This window comes from Anguilla rostrata, chromosome 1, assembly GCF_018555375.3.
Source record: "Anguilla rostrata isolate EN2019 chromosome 1, ASM1855537v3, whole genome shotgun sequence".
Lineage (NCBI taxonomy): Eukaryota > Metazoa > Chordata > Actinopteri > Anguilliformes > Anguillidae > Anguilla > Anguilla rostrata.
In genome coordinates, this window is record NC_057933.1 from 78,341,354 (window position 1) to 78,361,833 (window position 20,480).

At 45.8% G+C, this 20,480-nt stretch overlaps 1 protein-coding gene and 2 long non-coding RNA genes across 5 annotated transcripts in view; 2 read left to right on the forward strand and 1 right to left on the reverse strand.

Moving 5' to 3' along the window:
- Positions 1-1,220: 1,220 nt before the first annotated feature.
- On the forward strand, positions 1,221-4,607 carry LOC135236409 (uncharacterized). The gene is made up of 2 exons (XR_010324580.1): positions 1,221-3,493; positions 3,608-4,607. It is a non-coding gene; the product is annotated as an uncharacterized LOC135236409 (long non-coding RNA).
- A 14,821-nt stretch (positions 4,608-19,428) lies between these two features.
- Positions 19,429-20,480, forward strand: part of LOC135236487 (CD276 antigen-like) — a 33,771-nt gene continuing 32,719 nt past the window's right edge. Inside the window, exons 1-2 of one of the 3 annotated variants that reach the window (XM_064302937.1) lie at positions 19,429-19,530; positions 19,990-20,232. In XM_064302937.1, coding sequence (XP_064159007.1) covers positions 20,190-20,232 — 43 coding nt within the window. In that variant the 5' untranslated portion in view covers positions 19,429-19,530; positions 19,990-20,189. Of the gene's footprint in view, positions 19,531-19,703; positions 20,233-20,480 lie in introns of those variants that run through there. The other 2 variants (XM_064302944.1, XM_064302930.1) reach the window with 2 other exon arrangements.
- LOC135236548 (uncharacterized) overlaps positions 19,941-20,480 on the reverse strand; it is a 17,230-nt gene continuing 16,690 nt past the window's right edge. The window contains exon 3 of the long non-coding RNA XR_010324613.1: positions 19,941-20,062. This is a non-coding gene — a long non-coding RNA (uncharacterized LOC135236548). The remainder of the gene's footprint in view (positions 20,063-20,480) is intronic.

Below are 20,480 nucleotides of genomic sequence, written 5' to 3' on the forward strand. Positions count from 1 at the left end.
GGTCGGACGCAGGCTGCGGTGTAAATGACATGCGAGGGAACTGAAGAGACAGGCGAGGAATGCATCCTCAGCTCCGCCCCCCCCCACAAACACCCCACCCCCCCTCGGCCAGCCGCAGGATCATCCTCTCCCCAGGTACGCACCTGCACGCGGAGAACGCTCCAAGCCTACCTTGCAAGCCTCAAGGTTTTTCCCCGCACTTTTTTTTATTTTATTAAAATAACTAATACAAGTTTCAGACTGGAAATACACACAGAAATGCAAAACAACCTGGGCATCTTTTGTCTATCATAAATTATTTTGCGCTATGCGTCCAATGTGTGGAATAGCCTGCCAGGTCATATAGAAGAGACAGAAACTCTGGGGATTTTCAAGACCAGGCTTGATACAGTGTTAGATACTATCTAGTCTGTAGGTAATCAGAGCACTAATTAAGTCAGGAAAATGGCAAGCACTGTTGTACTGATCGGCCTGTTCTCATCATTATGTTATGTTGTGTTATGTTATCTCATGTTATGATATGTTATGTTAGGTTAGGTTAGGTTAGGTTAGGTTAGGTTAGGTTAGGTTAGGTTAGGTTAGGTTAGGTTAGGTTAGGTTAGGTTAGGTTAGGTTAGGTTAGGTTAGGTTAGGTTAGGTTAGGTTAGGTTAGGTTAGGTTAGGTTAGGTTAGGTTCGGTTAGGTTAGGTTAGGTTATGTTTATGTCATGTCATGTCATGTCATGTTATGATATGTTATGTTATGTTATGTTATGATATGTTATGTTATGTTATGATATGTTATGTTATGTTATGTTATGTTATGGAATGTTATATTATGTTATGTTATGTTTATGTCATGTCATGTCATGTTATGATATGTTATGTTATGTTATGTTATGTTAGGTTAGGTTAGGTTAGGTTGGGTTATGTTTATGTTATGTCATGTCGTGTTATGGAATGTTATATTATGTTATCTATCACATCTGCGTACCCCAGGAGGGAACCCGCCAGGCGTCACTGAAGCTGCTCACAGCACACTGTGTAGCCTTTAAAAACAAATATGGCCGACATTCTGGAGCTCTTTTTGAGGGGGACGGGGGTGGGGCAAGCAGTCTCCTCAAAGCTCTGACAAACACCTTCACAGCAGGAAGGACTGAGGAGCCGGGAGCTTGTTAGACCAGCAACTGGTAGGGGGGGGAGGGGGAGGGGGATGGGGAGGGTGGGCGTTGTGTGTCTCGATAATGGCTCCACAGCAAATACGCTGTAAGGGAGAACAACCTCCTTTCAAAAAAGCGATGGGAGGAGATGGCATTTGCTTGTTCCGACTGGCGAAAACAATCCGTGGTTTTGTGTGGCCTCTGAGCGCTGACGGGGGTCAAAGGTTACTGAGAAAAGCAAGTAAGGGCAGAGGGTAAATCTTCAGAGGTCAAAACAGAGGTTAGCCCCCCCACACTTTCCAAGCACAGTGTCTGCATGAGTGTAGAATGAAGAGGAGAAACGTGTGCGGACAGAAGGGGTCTAGGGAGACTGAGGAAGTCACTGTTTCATACAGCAATGCTTCAAACTCATCAGAATCCCAAAGCTCGCTGCTTCGCTGGTGATAATTATATTTGGAGATCTAATTATCTCCTTGACGAAAATGGAGGGATACCCTAAAATTCATTTTTTTAAGAAAAGCTCTCAGCAGCGACAGCAGCTCAGCTCGGAATGGCAGCCACAACCATTTTGTTGAAAACACCCGTTTCCTAAACTCCCACGCGACTCGGCCACCCCAAGCTTTTAAAATCAAGTAGAAGCCGCATCACATCATAATAACAGGGTTGTTTTTATGTCAACAGGCTTTTCCCTCTAATGGAAAAAAAAGCTAAAAATGGAAGGAGGTCACGAAGCCGTTGATCCGCCCCGGCCTTTGGCTTGGCAAGGCTCTACATCTTCCCCCAGAGAACTCCGAAAGCCCAGGAGAGCTTTCCGAACGTCGTTTACGAAGGTTTCGCAAAACTGTGCCGCACAGACCTTCGTCTCGGCTTAAAACAATCGGGAAGCGTTTTGAAAAAGTAAAATGTGAGTTCGGCTCGTAATTTCTGCGCCTCCCGCCAAGAAAAAAGGTGCCTCGTCCGCACGACACTCGCCCACTCGCGCGATTCGCTGTCGAAGAGCTTCGCCGCGGCGCGGCACACGCATCAGCGCGATCTACCCAGGCGGGGGGGCAAAGGGCAATCTAGCCAATAAAATCAAGGGGTATCCTAGGAAACAAGCTTCTTCCGCACAAGCCCTGTGCCGTATATATTAGTCAATATGCTAATGTAAACAGCGCTCGCTTCTCGTGTTGGATTTGCATCAAAGTGATGAGTGTTTTTTCTTCATTTTTCCAGGTTTGCAGAGAGCAGTCATACATATATTACATATATTACAAGCTTTTAGCTGGGGGAGGGGGGGGGGTGGTGTGTGTGCATAGATGCCAGAACGGAGACACAAAAACACTATCACCACGCATGCCTTGTAAAATAAATTATTTAATTTAAGGTTTTACGACAATTGTGATGTCCGTTGACCGTCGTAAATTAGTCACAATGGGCCTACTTATCCGGTGCAGCGCGGTCAATATAACCGTGATTAAACGCCGCTGACAACAGCGACCCGCTAACTGCAAGCCCTTTCGCGCGAAGCAGGCCGGGGTTATGCTGGAGTCGCTGCTATCTGCTGTAAGCCTGTGTTAGCCACTGTTTAGCCGCAGTTACGCTGGAGCCACTGTTAGCCACTGTTAGTCGCTGTTAGCCACTGTTAGCCGGTGTTAGCCGCAGTTACACTGTTAGCCGCTATTAGCCACTGTTAGCTGGTGTTAGCCTCAATTACACTGTTAGCCGCTATTAGCCACTGTTAGCCGGTGTTAGCCGCAGTTACGCTGTTAGCCGCTATTAGCCACTGTTAGCCGGTGTTAGCCGCAGTTACACTGTTAGCCGCTATTAGCCACTGTTAGCCGCTATTAGCCACTGTTAGTCGCTGTTAGCCACTGTTAGCCGGTGTTAGCCGCAGTTACACTGTTAGCCGCTATTAGCCACTGTTAGTCGCTGTTAGCCACTGTTAGTCGCTGTTAGCCGCTATTAGCCACTGTTAGCCGGTGTTAGCCGCAGTTACGCTGTTAGCCGCTATTAGCCACTGTTAGCCGGTGTTAGCCGCAGTTACGCTGTTAGCCGCTATTAGCCACTGTTAGCCGGTGTTAGCCGCAGTTACACTGTTAGCCGCTATTAGCCACTGTTAGTCGCTGTTAGCCACTGTTAGCCGGTGTTAGCCGCAGTTACACTGTTAGCCGCTATTAGCCACTGTTAGTCGCTGTTAGCCACTGTTAGCCGCTAATTGAGACAAACACTTAACCTCCGTCAGGAAGCAGCTGTGTTTGATCAGAAAAAACTACCTCCTGATGCTACTCCAGTCAATATGTGCGTGCTGTTGCAGATAAAATGCATCAATGACTTAATTTATCCACAAGAATTATATTTTAGACGGATAGTACGGTATGTATCAATGCTAATAGAACTAATATTCACATTACACCAACTAACACAGTAACTAATCGATGATTGTAATTGATGATTAATCATTTGAACTGATTTTAATTTTGATGCCAGGTGAAGATTGCTTGCTGCTACTTTCTTTGCCTGTTCTTGATTATGGTGATCTGGCATCCATGAACGCTTCGAATCACTGCCTTCACATGTGGGATTCTGCGCATCAACGGGCTTTGAGATTCATTTCCAACTGCAGAGCCCTGAACTCATCGTTGCTCATGTTTTTATTTGCAATGCTATTTTTGGATGACTTCCCTCCTAATTTCTGCAGATTAATGGCACTCACATGTGAAGGCAATTCTAGGTTGCGGTTTCATGGCTGTTTGTAAAGTTCCCACTGAGTTTGGAGAGGAGGCCTTCATGCATTCTGCCCAGAATAGCCTTCAGAAAGAGCTACAGCTTTGGGGTTTGGCAACTCTCGGGGCATTTAAAACTCTTGTCAAGAGGTTGTGAACAGATTCTGTGGGAAATTGCAAATGGTTTTTTTTTTGGTTTTTTTTCCGCACTGTAATTCGATTGTCTTCATACTTTTTTTGTACGCTTTTCATGTTGTATTTGTCTAAAACAAAATGTGCTGCCCTTCTTGGCCAGGAGATCTCTTGTAAAAGAGATTTTAATCTCAAACCTGGTACAATAAATAAATAAATAAATAAATAAATAAATAAGGCTGTAGTCCAGGTGGAGGGAGACTGGGAGATGTAAGGAAGTTTTGCCCAAGCTTTCTCAGAAATACTTTACATGTGAATTGTCTCTCTTATAGTACATGTTTACTGATTCACTTATAGTACATGTGTACATACAGTGAGCCCCATAATGTTTGGGACAAACACATTTTTTTTTCTCAATTTGAGTCTGTACTTTTCTGCAATTTTAGATTATGGGAGAAAGTACAAAACATGACTACATTTATTTATATAACATTAATATGCCCCAAACATTATGGTGCCCTGAAATGCTATGCGTAAAACTGCCAACACAGTTTCTCATAGTAATTTCTACATGGCGAAACCAAACTGCACAAAACGCGCCCTCAGATAAAAGGTGAAACCGTACACTTCAACCACGTGTGAATTGCTTGATTACAGATCTAAAATTGGGTTCGTACACAGCCTAATTGAGATGTGTTTGATCCCAGTCATTGTGGAGCCCAGCGTACGTCCATCTCTCTCTTACAGTAGGAATGCTGTGTCTCTAGTACGGCAGTGTAGAATGGACGGGGAACTGGGGTCGCAACTCAAAGCTTTGTAGGTTCGTTTCCCCGGCCCGGGCAGCACAGTTCTGCCCCTGAGCCGGGTACTTAACCCGAACGGCTGCAGTAAAAAATAAACTCCATCCGCACAAACGGACGGAACGCGCGGAATGTGTGCGGTGGATAAGAGCGGGTGCTAGAAGCTGAAATGTAAAATATGACCCTGCTCCCCTCATACAGTAACTTGAAGTGGGGGGTGGGGGGCGGGGGGAGGAGGAAGGGGGTATGGCAGGTTCAGGCAGAGTGGGGTGTAATTTGACTAGTCCGTGTGGAGATGAGAGACAGTGGAAAGCGTAGCTCACCCCACACCCTCTTCTCTCTCTGTCTCTTTCTCTCTCTTCCTCATAGCTCAGAGGTCTGACTTCCCTTTTCTCTCTCCCTCTTTCATCCCTCCCTTTTCTCTCTCCCTCTTTCATCCTTCCCTTCCCCCACCACCCCGCCCTCTGTTGCTGTGGGGGCTCGGCTGTCATTAAAAGGGTGTCAGGTGAAGTGCCCCCTCAACGCCCCCCCCGCCCCCCCCGGGTCCGAGGATACGCGCAGTCACAGATTGAAACAGACGGAGTGTGGTAAGAGGAGGAAAGAAGGAGAACAGAAGGGGAGGGGGGAGAACGGCAGTATTTTAACAGTTTAACAACAAAAATAAATGCATTTTTAAAAAAGCAGGACGGAAGGCTTTTATCACGTCAGTCCTGGCGGGCGAGAGAACGAGAGGGAGAGAGAGAGAGAGAGAGAGAGAGAGAGAGAGAGAGAGAGAGAGAGAGAGAGAGAGAGAGAGAGAGAGAGAGAGAGAGAGAGAGAGAGAGAGAGAGAGAGAGAGAGAGAGAGAGGAGAGAGAGAGAGAGAGAGAGAGAGAGAGAGAGAGAGTGAGAGAGAGAGAGAGAGAGGGAGAGAGAGGGAGAGAGAGAGAGAGAGAGAGAGGAGAGAGAGAGAGAGAGAGAGAGAGAGAGAGAGAGAGAGAGAGAGAGAGAAAGAGAGAGAGAGAGAGAGAGAGAGAGAGAGACTTTGACTTTTAAAACCCCGTTTATTGTTAATCACACAGTCTTAATCAAAACAAAACCCCAACCAAACAGAAAAAAAAAACCAACTCCAGTCCCACACACAGAAAAAACTTAAAACTAACACCACTATCCCCGTGTCTCCTATTCAAACCTTCAATTCTAGTGTATTGCCCACTACTGCACACAGGACCTGCTGAAAACACCACTTATCCTTGAACACAGGCAAATCATTCATCAGCAGATAATACTCAAACTCCAGCCGTATCCTTGCTCGGAGCAGAAACCGCAACCACATTAACACCTCTGTTGGGCCTGCTCCCCTTAGCTGGTGCTTCCGGGTCACCCATATGGCCAATTTGGCCTGGCCCAACACAAATTGACCATCTGAATTTTTCCCCTCATATTCTTTGAGTAAGTCATACTATAGATAAATAGACATTCCCCAAATTCAACCCCCAGTGAGTGCAGTAAATTCTTTAAAAACTGAAACAGTGCTACCAGTCTGGGACAGTCTAGAAATAAATGTTCTACAGTCTCCTCCTGACCACAGAATATACAATTCTGGCTGATACCCGGATCAACTCGGTTCAGGAAACGGCCTGTGGAAACTGTCCTGTGGAGTATTCGCCACTGCAGATCCCCTGACCTCTTCTGCAAAGGAGGCTTGTACAGAGTCCTCCATGCAGGACTCAAATTGCCCGCAACAGCGAACCTTTCCGCCCACTTCGAGGCAGGCAGAGACGCGAGAGAAGCTGCGTGTGTCACTTTCACACACCACTGATACAGCAGCTTCCTCGGCGCCTCCCGGACACAGACCACCCCCAGGCCCTCCCCCCAGGAAAGGTCCTTGAGTGGGCTGGACTGAAGGTTGTATCCAAAGTTCAGGACACAAAACTTCTGAGCCAGTCAAACCACCTCTAGCCAGTGCCTCCTCCACCACCTCCCGCACGTGAGGATGAATACAACTGGCCAGGCCGCCCAGCAACCTGTCACATCTCCTAACAGAGTGGACACCCAGATCCCTTGCCAACTCCACAGCAGTTTTCCAGCGCCTGTTCTGAATGTCCAGAAGATGGATGAGTCTTATTACCCCACCTCTAGCAAAGGTGTGGAGGGACAGTCCAGACTGTAATGCCGCTTCAGGAAAGAGGGGATTAAAAAACAGACACTCCTGGAGCACAGAGTCCCTTGTGACTGCTTCCTCCCGCCCCTCTACCTTCAGCAGCCCCCAAGCCTTGAGCATGCTGCAGTAAAAACCAGGGAGCCCCTCTGTGCGGAGCCTGGAAATGTCCATTCTGAAAAGCTGCCAATCACAGCCCAAACCCCCCACCTTTCTCAGGAAAAAGAAGGCCCCTGGCCCCCAGCTCAGCTCAGCAGTATACAGCAGTCTCTTGGCCGCCTGTAGCCTAAAAGCCGCCACTCTGCTGCAGACGTCGACCAGACCCTGCCCCCCCTCCTCCACAGGCAAATACAGTATTGCTGGGCGCAGCCAGTGGTTCCCGCCCCAAAAAAAGGACAGCAACTCTGACTGAATCCCTTTCAGTAGTCCTGGGGGAGGATCCAGGCAGGAAAGTCTATGCCACAGCATGGAGGCCACCAGGTTGTTTATCACCAACACCCTCCCCCTGAATGACATCTGTGGTAGTAACCATCTCCACTTTGTCAGCCGCGCCTTGATCCTGTCCAGCATCCCCTCCCAGTTTTTCAGCATGCTCTGCTTACTCCCTAGGAAGACACCCAGCACCTTCAAGCCTTCCCTGCCCCACTGCAGGGGCTGGGGAAGCAGTGGGGGGCGACCCCTCCCACCGCCCTGCCAGGAATGCTTCACATTTCCCCCAGTTCACCTTAGCATTAGAGGCTTTTTGAAAGACCTCTAAACTTTCACCAATGGCATCCACATCCTGTTGGTCTTTTATAAACATTGTGATGTCATCAGCGTAAGCGGACACCTGTACCCTGTGTGCAGGCTGAACAGCAGTGAAAACCATGCCGGTAATTTTCCGTCTTACCATGCACAGCAAGGGCTCGATTGCTAGGGTATAAAGCATCCCTGACAGTGGACAGCCCTGGCGAATCCTCGCAAAATTGTTATGGGACTGCTAAGAGCATTGTTCACCTTCACCAGGCTTGTTATTTTATTATACATGACCTTTATTAGATCCATAAAAGAAGGTCCAAAGCCAAAAGCAGCCAAGGTCTGGAACAGGTACCCATGATGCACTCGGTCAAATGCTTTCTCTCTTGATCGATGGAGAGTGCCCCCAGATTGATGTTGAGAGCCTCACATAGAGACAACACATCTCTGATAAAAAAAATGTTATCGCAGATCATCCTGCCTGGTACAGAGTAGGACTGATCCTTGTGTACTATGTAAGATAAACTCTCACTGAGCCTATTTGCAATGGCTCTGGATAAAATCTTATAATCGGTGCATAACAATGCTACCGGACGCCAGTTCTTTAGGTCTTTTAAGTCCCCTTTCTTGGCAAGAGTGTAATTACTGCTCTCCTGCAGCTCTGAGGCAGCTCGTGGTCCCTTACAGACTCTCTTACCACCTCAAAAAAATCAGGCCCAATCACCGACCACAATCTTTTAAAAATTCCGCAGGCAAGCCATCCAGTCCAGGAGTTTTTCCCGGAGACATCTGCCCTACAGCCCGAGTAAGCTCCTCCAAAGTCAATGGAGCTTCCAGGAGAGAAGCCTGCTCTTCGGGCAACACCGGGAGATCCCTGTGAAGCCTGGCAGCCTCACTCTGCCCACTGAGTTCCGGAGTAAACAGTGGCTATAGAAATTAAAAGCCGCCTCCAGCATCTCACGTTGGTCATGCACCTCCTTCCCGTCAGCCAGCCTCAAACAGAGCATTCTCCTGCTGCCCAATGACTTCCTCTCCAAATTGAAAAAACTTTGTAGGACCATCCATGTCCTTATGTTGAATGATCCGGGCACGAACCATGGCTCCCTTAGCCTGCTCCTCCATAATTTTGCCCAAAATGTCTCTCTTCTCTCTCAAACCATCCACTGTCTGGGCATTATTCCCCAGGCTTAAACACTCTCCATACTCAAGATCTCTCTCTCCAGCTCACCCACCCGTTTTTTCAAATCCCCAGTGCTATTTTGTGTATATGCCTGACAAAACAATTTAATGTGCACCTTTCCTAACCCCCCACCATTGCCTCAAACTCTTATAACGTGGTTTCTCTGACTGCCATGCTTCCCAAAAAAATTAAAATTTTCCAAAACTTACAATCATCTAGCAATTTTACATTAAAATGCCAGTATGATTTCCAGAACACCACCTGTGCCCCCAAAAATAAAGAAATACAAAAATGGTCTGAAAACATAACTGGAGTTATCCAGCTTCTGAGTATTTGATTACTAAAAGATTCTGTACAGTACCACCTGTCGATCCTGGCCATTGAGACCTGATTTTGATTAATTTTTCGCCAGGTGTACTGGCGTGCCACCGGATGCTGTGCTCTCCATATATCAACCATCCTGAGCTTGTACAACTCTAGTCAAATTGGTTGCTGAGCGTGAATGGGGCTCCCGTGATTTCTATCAATTGCAAAATTTTCTGTACAATTAAAATCTCCCCCACTATAACCATTCTAGTTGAGTCACAATCCGACACCACTTCCTCCAATTTATTAAAGAATACAGTCTTATCTCGATCTCCGTTGGGTGCATAAACATTTATCAAAACCACCTCCTGTTCATCTATCTTAGCTACAACTTTTAACAATCGCCCTGGGACAAACTCGTCTGATGACACCGTTGTGATATTGTTCCCCGATATCAACACTGCTACCCCAGCACTTGTGTTACTCCCATGGCTAAAACACTAACCCCTTTCCACTCATTCCGCCACTCACACTCATTCATACCGTCTGCATGTGTCTCTTGAATAAAAGCAATGTTTATTCTTTTTTGTTCGATTAACCCAAACAGTTGCGTTCTCTAGAAGAGTTTCTGCAGCCGTTTACATTTAAAGAAGCTACATGAATCCCCGCACTCATTGATATAAAAAAAAGGCCGCAAGCAGTAACGAAACGAGAGAAAGTGGGCCATGTCTACTAGTCTATACTGATCTTCCTTTTCTTCAACAATTTCTTAGCCGCAACTATATGTTTCTTTAGTCTGTATCGCTTTCTATTATCAAGTTCTTCAAGCGTCGCCCTTTTCAACGCGGTTTGAGAAGACATGACAAACCGTGCAACATCGGAAAAATGCTTTTCCAAAACGACGCTCTTTCCTTTTCGTTTCATCTAAAAACGACACCAGCCGCTTCTACGAAAATTAGTTTCCCCTTACCTCTTAGAGCAGACCCAACCTCGTCCGCCTGGGAGGATTCAGAGAAAAGATCCTCGTCATCTAGGGACATCTCCTCGTCCGGGTCAGCCTCTGTCCCTTCCCTACTCCATTCGCCCTCCTCGGCCGCAGCGGCCACTTCCACCGGCGGATCGAGTCCACCAACAGGCCCACCACCAGCCTCGCCGCTTTCCACCCTAACCATGCTCTGTTCATTTAACAACGGAGTTTCCGGGGTTTCCAGCGGAACCTCCGCTCCTGGCCCTGATACGTCACCTCGTTCCGGGTCGCCAGTCCCGCTAGCTTCCCCTTCACCCTTCCCCACAGTCCCCTGTTGAGCCTCAGCTCCTTGTGGATCATTCACAGCCCGTTCCCCTGTCCCAGCAGTGGACGGGCCCGGTTCAGGCTCAGGGCCGGCTCGCTCATCTCCTCCCTGCCTCGCTTCCTGCTCCCTAGTACCTGCTGCTTCCCTCTGCGGGCACGCACGTCTTACATGCCCATAGGAACCGCACTGAAAACACTTCATTGACTCAGTGCTGCAAACACAACGTGATTTATCCCGTCAATTGAGAGATTCCACGCGACATCTATAGCGGAACCAGGTTTATTTAAAATCAGAAACACCTGTCTCCTAAAAGACATTACGGTTTGACTTTTTCATTTTTACATCCTAACGGGATGGGTTTAATTGCGCTCATAACTTTACCATACCTTGACAAGGCATTTAAAAGCACTTGATCCTCAACATATGGCGGAACATTTGATAAGATAACTTTCGTTACCGGCGAAGACAACGGCAACGCCTCCACAAAACTACCATTTATTGATAAACCCTCTGTAACCACTTGGTGTACGAGGGTCTCAGTTGTAAGAAATACGACAACACGCTTTATTCATCCTGGACGCGGTTTTTATATTCCCATGGCCCACCTTTTCTCCTATCGCAAGCAGACAGTCTTCTACCGACGCAGAATTGTTAGGAAAACACTTAAAACCCTGATCCTACTAAGCAACCCCATTTTTTCACCCGAAAATGAGCTAGAAACAGCTCAAATCGGGGGGAAAAGGGGGGGCTTCCTAAACAGTCTTTTCAGTTCCTACAAAACCACTAAAAGGACACACTAAAACAAGAAAAAACAAAAAACAAAACTCCACCACTATTCCAAACCACACAGCACACTCGCACTCCCTACCTGCTTCCTACCCACAATCCTCTGAGAGAGAGAAGAGAGAGAGAGAGAGAGGGAGAGAAAGAGAGAGAGAGAGAGAGAGAGAGAGAGAGAGAGAGAGAGAGAGAGAGAGAGAGAGAGAGAGAGAGAGAGAGAGAGAGGGAGAGAGAGAGAGAGAGAGAGAGAGAGAGAGAGAGAGGGAGAGAGAGAGAGAGAGAAAGAGAGAGAGAGAGAGAGAGAGAAAGAGAGAGAGAGAGAGAGAGAGAGAGAGAAAGAGAGAGAGAGAAAGAGAGAGAGAGAGAGAGAGAGAGAGAGAAAGAGAGAGAGAGAGAGAGAGAGAGAGAGAGAGAGAGAGAGAAGAGAGAGAGAGAAAGAGGAATGGAGAGAGAGAGAGAGAGAGGAATGGAGAGAGAGAGACAGAGAGGGAGAGGGAAAGAGAGAGAGAGAGAGAGAGGGAGAAAGGGAGAGAAGAGAGAGAGAGAGAGAAAGAGGGAGAGAGGGAGAGAGAGAGAGAGAGAGAGAGAGAGAGAGGTACGTCCCTCTTGTCTGAATGGGACACAGGCGGATGGCGGATTGCGACGGGAGGCTCTGGGAGTGATGGGGGGGGGGGGGGTGTAGTGGTAGCGGTGGCGCTGGGGGGGGGCTTGGATGGCAGGAGCTGTTAAAAGCAGTTCTCTCCAAAAACACGTACCCCAGAGGCACAGGGACATATTTCAGATCTGTCATCCTCAGATGCACAGGGCTATTATCAGTCCCGGGGGGGGGGGGGGGGGGGGGGAGTGGGGGTGGGGGGGGGTGGTTGGACTCCCCTCAGCCTCTCCTGGGTCCCGCCCACAATTAAAAGTGCGGAACAGACAGCCAATCGTTACACAGGACTTTTTTTTTGCTTCTTTTTCAGTTTTTTTTTTTTTTTGGTTGCTGTTACCGGGGTGGTAATTGTGTCCGAAGGGAGCGATCACCATGTACTAAATTGACTGGAACACAGTAACCGTGGCAACAGCAAGACGAAAGTAGGGCGGTAGGTTGTGGAGGGGGTGGAGCAGGGTGGGGTGGCGGTGGGGGTGGGGGTGGGGGGGGGGGCGGTTGTGGTCAGGGGTGACAGCTGAATACGGGCACAATCAGCACAGCGCCCTGGTTGGTTGTTTTGAAGGGGTCCGGTAAGAAAAAAAACGGGAATGTTGTGGCTGGCGGGGGTTGCTCGCTCGCTCGCTCGGTTTGTGTCACCTGATGTATGTCGCGAGGAAGGAGACGCAGGAGGAGGGAGAAAGAGAAGAAAGAGAAGAAAGAAAGAAAAATCGATAAATATTATTCCTCCTGTCGCTGATGAGACCATCGATTTCTCTTCCAGGGGCCAAACCAGAGTTTCGGGAGCAATAAAAACAATCGACTAACACCGGCGACCCTTGACCCCCTTTTTCCCCGCCGTTCCGCCAGCTCCTTACCTCCGCGGCGGAGGAGGAGAACAGGTCTCAACGGGGCCTGAAATACGCGCCTCCGTCCGCTAAAAACCGCTAACGGTCACGTAGCGTAGCGCTCTGGCGCGGCCGGTTCACGCACTGTGTATACATGGGCTCGGTTAGCGCTCCGCTACAGCGCGCAGAAAAACGAGACCCACAAAATGACAGTTGGGCTGCAGGAGCTCTGGCTTTCAGGCGGGAAAAAACAGGTCCGCGCGGGGGGGGGGGGGGGGGCACTAATGGGCCTGTTCCTGATTGTCCTCCAAGAGCAGAAAAAAATGTTCATATTCAGAGCCTTTATTTCTCATTCATGCCGGATGTAGTTTTTGTAGTGCTTCTAATCTTTAACTAGAACAAAGACATTTTATTAAGTTAAACAATTTTGATCAAAACAAAGATTAGAGATGTACCCTTTTTTGGACCAGTTGTTTCATGAAGAATATATATATATATATATATATATATATATATATATATATTCCACTCACCCGCCCCCCACTCACCCATTCCCCTCCCCCACTCGCCCACTCCCCCGACGCCCCACTCACCCACTTCCCCCCTCCACTCACCCACTCACCCACTCCCATTCCCATTCCCTGGAGGAAAAGTAAGTACTTTTCTGTTCAATTATTTTGCTTTGTTTTTTTTATTTATTTCTTTTTATTTCTTTTTTTTTAAACGGAAGAATTCAATTCTCGAGGCTGAAAGCCGGAGGTGACGCGTCCGGGAGATGAAAAGAAGGACGGAGGGGGAAGGATGAAGAACAGATTAGAGACGACAAAAGCAGAAAAGGCATTAGACTGACGTTTGAAGAAAAAAAAAAAAAAAAAAAAAAAACCCCGCCCACTCGAACAGATGGGCAGCCGAGTCAGGAGCACCCAGCCCCGGGGTATCGCTCGACACACCTGATCTTTGTCATCATCATCATCATCATCATCGTCATCATCATTATCATCACAGGGTCAAATTTGGTAATGAGACACTTATGTGCCATCCCTATTCATTTCCGTCAGATTAATGACAATTGTGGAAGACAAAGATAATGATAAATGAGCTTTAAACCTCATCAGATGTGATAAGCTTATTTTTTCTTTTTTTCTTTCTCCACAATTCCTGTAAAGCAGACATCAATCCTTAGGGGAGGGGGGATATATTTTTACCACTTCCTGTTTTAAAAACATTGTCATTATAAAAGTATCACTCAAGACAAATCAATTATATAGTGCAAACTTTGTGAGGCGATTCCTCTGAAGTAATCTGGAAGCATTTACTTGTTGTTCCTTTTTTCTGTTTGGTTTTTTTTTTTTTGTTTTTAATGGATTCTTTCCAAAGGGGCTGCAGACAAAAACGGCGGCGTGTCTGAAAAGCGCAGAAACAGTGAAGTAAACAGAAAGGCCGCCTTCCTGCTCACTCAAACGAGCTGCGGAGAAGATGCCCCCGCTCTTAAAACATCGCCCGTCCGTATACTCACTGACGCGGCCGCTTCCTACCCTCAGGAATTCAAGGTAAGCAGTGAGCAGTCTCTGCCAAGGCACAACACTTCTCTACCACACATTCCCCCTAACCACTACTAATCTCCACGATTTCCTGTACACGACGTCCTTGAGGTTCGGTAGGAGAACCCGTGACCCCTGAACTCTGACTTTAATGCGCATGCACTATCTCAGTGCAGTGCGCGAGCGATAAGAAAAAAGGACTTAAATAGTCCGATACCTACAACTGATAATCATCATCATCATAGGCCTATTCGTAATAATCATAGTATAAAAGACCATGCTTTACAAAATAGTTTCATTCATTCATATAGTTTATTCGGTAGGGACAATGCACGTTCACATAGTACCACTTCAACTCGTTACAAACAAGTTGATGTAACTGATGTACCACATGCAGAGATCATAGCTGTTGCTAGTTTCCAACTCCTGTCCCTAGTTAGGCTTTTAATAAGAGACAAAAGAAATACAAAAACATAGAATTATAGAACATTATTTAATGCAAAGGAAGCGTGTGTACAATTCGATGCACGGTTCAGAGTGCACGTGCTGTGCCAGTCCGATACCCTTGTGCTCTATGACACAAAGCACGAGAAAGATACGTACTGTACTATCGATTGACCTCTTTCATAATTCCATGTTGATATTTGGTTGGCAATGGCCTTTCGGCGTTATAAGGTTAATTAAATTCATTTTTTTTTTCCTTTTCGATTTTGTTTTTTTTTTTCTAAAAATCCATAATGCATCGGTGTTGACTTGCGAAGAGAGCAGTTGAAGAGGAAAACGGAAAGAAGCGAATGGTTTTTGTCAGAGCTTAAAGGATGCAGAGGCTGTTTTTTTTTTGTGTTGTTGCAGGAATGTTTAAATTACATTTGTAACCGCCTGATGACAGAAATAAAGACAGAGGTGGAAAGTCCAGGGGTCAGAAAACAAAAGTGCTGCCATGTGTTTCCTCCTCCCATGATAACATAGGGCATGGGGCGACATATTGTGCTAATTAGCTGAAACAAAATACTGGAGCGACATAGCTCCAATACAGGGCGACGTAGCTCAGGAGGTAAGACCGATTGTCTGGCAGTCGGAGGGTTGCCGGTTCAAACCCCGCCCTGGGCGTGTCGAAGTGTCCTTGAGCAAGACACCTGACCCCTAACTGCTCTGGCGAATGAGAGGCATCAATTGTAAAGCGCTTTGGATAAAAGCGCAATATAAATGCAGTCCATTTACTGGAGAGTACTTTTCCTCTCTGAACCAGGATTTTCCGCCTCTAAATAAAAGTAAATAATAACAGCCTTTCGATCTGAGAGTAAACACAGAGAAATGTGACCGGCTGTGTGATTATTCTGCGATTGTGCAGCAGCCGGTTTCATTGGGTGGGATCTTACTGGAAAGGTTGAAGGAAAGCACCCCACGTTCAAGGGTTCAACAGAAGCATCCCTATCTCGCACACGATCAGTACCTCCGGCCCATGCCATCTCTCACCAGCAGGGGGCAGCAAACCTGCACGGGGATTGCAAGATCGTTTCTCTATCCAATGGGACGCAGCGTGTTTTTGTGTCTCTCCTTCTCCAGCCTCCAGCCCAGTTCATCCCCGTTCCTGGAGATCTATTGTCCCATAGCTTTTCATTTCAACCCTAATTTGGCACGCCTGACTTCACTCATTCAAAGCTCCCTGGTTATTTAACGAGGCGTGCTTTGTTAGGGTCGCAGTGAAAACCTACAGGACGTTAGATCTCCAGGGACATGGTCGGACAGCCCTGCTCTTATCCAGACTCTAATGGGCAGGGCTCCCTTTCAAAGACATATCAGATCAGATTTAATTTACCCGGTTAAATAAAGGTTAAATTCAGCTAAAAATATCGGATGAATGGAATCCACAAGTCAGCTGTTGTGGTGGGTCTTACATGTCCAGCGTGAAGGAGAGAGCGGGCAGCAGTGTAGCATAGTGGCTAAGGAGCTGGTCTTGTAACCTAAAGGTCACAGGTTTGATTCCCAGGTAGAACTCTGCCATTCTAGCCTTGAGCAAGGTACTTAACCTGCATTGCTTCAGTGTACTTCCTGCTGTATGCTATTTTTAAATCTAGATACGATTACAGGAAAGATTCAAAGCAGTGTACGTCACTGTGGAAAAGGAGCGGTGTGTAAGGTTGGTTAATTTAATTTACCTCCAGGAAAGACCTCCAGGATTTCCAATATAATATCACATCTCTTTCCACCTTTAATATCAGCCCCGATTATGTTTCACCACGGTACAGTAAATCTGACAGCAGGTTACTAATGGAAGAGCCAAGGGGGAGGTAAACTTCCTGACTGGTCACATGTAATATAGGGACCGCGAGCACATACTGTAAGAGAGAGGCTGCAGAAGAGAGGTCAGTGTGTGTGTGTGAGAGAGAAAGTGCGTGTGTGAGTGTGTGAATAAAATAAAATCTCAGCGTTTTGTTTCGTTCATGTCTGGATTTTCAACAATGATTCTATTATATCACTACAATGTGCGTCTTCATTTTCCCAGTGAATTTTCCCACAGTCCTCCATGTAGATTTAGTTTCGTTTAATTATTTCTCATGTCAAACACCAGAAAGGTGACCAGCCCCTATGGCCTTTCGAGACACAATCAATCAGTGTGCACAGAAGAAGAAAAAAAACATAAAGAACACAAATAATCTTAAATGTAACATATACATGAGACCAAAATTCCAGGCATGAACTGATACATATAATGCTTTCATTCATAGTTGGAAGGTATTTCTCAGAAACTGAGCTTCCTGGAAGTTTTGTTAACAAACAGGTATTGAAGCTTACATTCATGATGATTCACTCAGATGGGCGCAAGTACATTTCCTATTTAAACAACGTGGGCGCTGGACGGGAAAATGACACCTGCATGGTCTGAAACTAGCAAAGACACTTGCGTTGCGCTTGGCGCCGGGTGTAAGATAGAGCCCTTAGTGTGCACTGCGGGAGAAGGATGCACTCAGTCCCAGCACTGATTGGCTGCAGCATGCCCAGGCCAGGCACTGATAGGGCCAGACATACAGGTGACACGTGTCCTAGGACAGAAGCCCACACCGGAGGGTTAATTTATGTGGGTGCACGTTACATTACATTACAGGCATTTAGCAGACGCTCTTATCCAGAGCGACTTACACAACTTTTTACATAGCACTTCACATTGTATCCATTTATACAGCTGGATATATACTGAAGCAATGCAGGTTAAGTACAACGGCAGTGTCCTTACCCGGGAATCGAACCTGCGACCTTTCGGTTACAAGCGCAGTTCCTTACAAGCGCAGTTCCTGTGCCACACTCCGTCCAAGTTGTTGTTTTAGCCCTGTGCTAGGACACCTGATTCTACCCATCAAGGTCTTCATTAGTTAATCAGCTGATTCAGGTTTCGTAGTGCTGGGCTAAAACAAAAACATGAACCGACGTTTTTTTATGAGACTGGACACCGTAGTTTGACCCGAACGCTGGCCGTCACCCATTGGGGAGTAAAGCATCACTTTCCAGAAAAGGTGGGGAAAAAAGTGAAAAGCTCATAATGGAAATTCTTCTGGTTTCCTCCCCGTTCATATGTAATATATATATATTTTTAAAAACACTTAATAAAGGTTCCTCAGAACTCTGCTTGAATCATAACCAGTAGCATGCCACATTATTACACAACGTTCTCACACGCCCAAAAGACTTGAGCCAATGCCTTCACAAACTCCCCAGAGCAAGATTACCCAGATCTACCGGCAGCCCCGTGCATGACGGCAGTTCTGGTACGTGTCAATGCGCTGACATCCTTTGGAAATCGTATTACACAAAGCACAACCACCCTCGGACATGATTGCAAGATGAAGTTCTAAGGAAGGAGAGAAAGTTTCGTTCTTTTACATTGCGTCAGAAGGGAAGGGGACCAGACGGCTTTTCTTTCCAGCTTTTTTCTCAGGACGGGCCGTTGGATACCTCAGTTAATACGACGAATGGGAAACACACGCAGGTCTTTTACGCAGCACCCACCCACTAATGAGCAGAACTACGTCACCACACGTACACCGTAGATGGGTGCTCTTTTATATGTATTTCGCTTGTTTATTACTTATCAGCGAAACAAAAAAATGTGTAGAAAATGTGCTAATTATAGCTCTATTCGTAACTTTAGTAGAGGCAGCATTGCTATGGACTGGTTTAGAACCTCCGTTCTTCATTGGATAAGCACTTGCAGCGTGAGGACAGGGATTTGGAGCGCAAGCAGCCCAGATGTCCTTATCCGGTCGTTCCGGGAATAGGTTATACACCTGTCATGTTTATCTCGCGGCGTCTGCCTGGTCATTGGAAATACTTCTCTGCCTTACGATCCATCATTTAAATGAACGGCTTTGAGGAAAATTTGAAAGTTCTCTAGATTCATCTCTTTTTATTTCCTTAAAACTGTTAAGATTTTTATTTTTTAATTCTCTAAAAAAATTCAGATGAAACATGGATAAATACTGCTCTCTAGTGGAGCAATAATAATAATAATAATAATAATAATAATAATAATAATAATAATAATAATAATAATAGCTTAATTTATATGGCACCATTCATAATAAAATAAAACATTGTAAGACATTACAATAAAATCATGGATCATTAAAATAACTGGGCAGCAGGGTAGCCTAGTTTTTAGGGTGTTATATTTCGGGCCCTACAAGAAAGAACTCTGCCATTGGGCCCTTGAGCGAGGCCCTTAACCCAACCAACTGCTCCAGGGCTTTACCATTACACCCTTGTTCCCTTGTTCTCTCTCTCTTTCTTTGCTTGAGGGAGCCTAAACCAGCTTTTTTCATTCATTAATACAGATGAAAATTCAACATATTGATGCCTCTTAAATCAATCTTGACTCCTGCAAACCTATCCACGCATATGCTTGCCCAATTAATGTACCGCATGCTTGTAAACATAGGGCCAAGTTACTTGAAACAATTCAGGAAACATTGGTTAGCAATGCTTTGGAACACATCATGTTCAATTTGTGTGAGGTAAAATGGCTAATATTGTATCTTGTAACGTGGTGGAATTTTGAGATCAATACTTTTAATGGAAGGCATAGATTTTGCTACTTTGAATTAATGACTCACATGTGTGAGTAACTTGGCATTTTTGTATGTTGAAAACATGTTTTTTGGGAAAAGAAGGAACCGCCAACTTCGCGCGCTTAGGCTAAGAGAGCGTGTTTGTTTTCGCGCTGCTGAATTAACATAGAAAAGTTGGAACTATGGGGATAAACACAGAACATTTGGTCTTTCCGAAATTTGTATATAAAAAAGGGGTAAATCGTGTTTTTAATTTATTTTTTATTTTTTGCAGCAAGTAGCTCGCCTATGAACTTCAGACCACAAAACAATGTAAAAACAATGGTCACAGCTTGGATTGAGTTGCGGTCTCGAGCATAGTTTAAATATGATGGACCACATGATGTGTGTGACAGCAAGCACAGACAGACATTCGACTTCGTGTGTATGTGTGTGCACTTCCACCTCGAGCGCCTGTGCATACGTGCTACTTATAATTACCTACGGCTTTATTTTGGCTGGTCTAAACACTAGTCCTTACTTGTGTAGGCGATTCTGAGGATAATGTATAAATAGGATTACAGTGCTACACCATTTTAGTTTTGTATCAGTGACTGAAAGGTGAATACCAAATGTAATTGGAAATGATCCTGGAGGAATACGGCTAGATCATCTTTTTCTTTTTTTTTGTAAACCATTTGTATCATTTGCTGCGTTTTCAAGCAGTTTATATTTATGTACATGACTATAGCCTACGTTGTTCTCCAAATACTTTATTTTAAGTGCAATTCCTAACCTTCGTACGTTTGTGTATACTCGGTGAATCATATGGTGAATCAGCTCCAGCTCCGTTAAAAATGTGGTTAGCAGCCTCGAGCCCTTGGATCCGACGTCCATGAGCTATTTCTTTGTGCTCGTTCAGCATGTTTCTCCTGGTAACCGTGTGTTTTGTACTTCGTTTTACAGGTAAGTTTCCTTCTTGGACTTGAAATTTCCCATGGCAAGCCTATTAACGGAAGGTGAACAAATGTTTTTTGAGACGTAGCCTACACTCAAATACAAGGCTAACTAATGAAACGTACTGAAAGTTGCCCAAGTAAAGTTACCGAGATAGCGATAGCTGTTGGCTAGCTGTAGACTGTTTGTCGGTTTCTTTGTTACCTGTGGGATGATAGCTAAATTTCGTTTTATATTGGGAATGCGAATAATTTCAG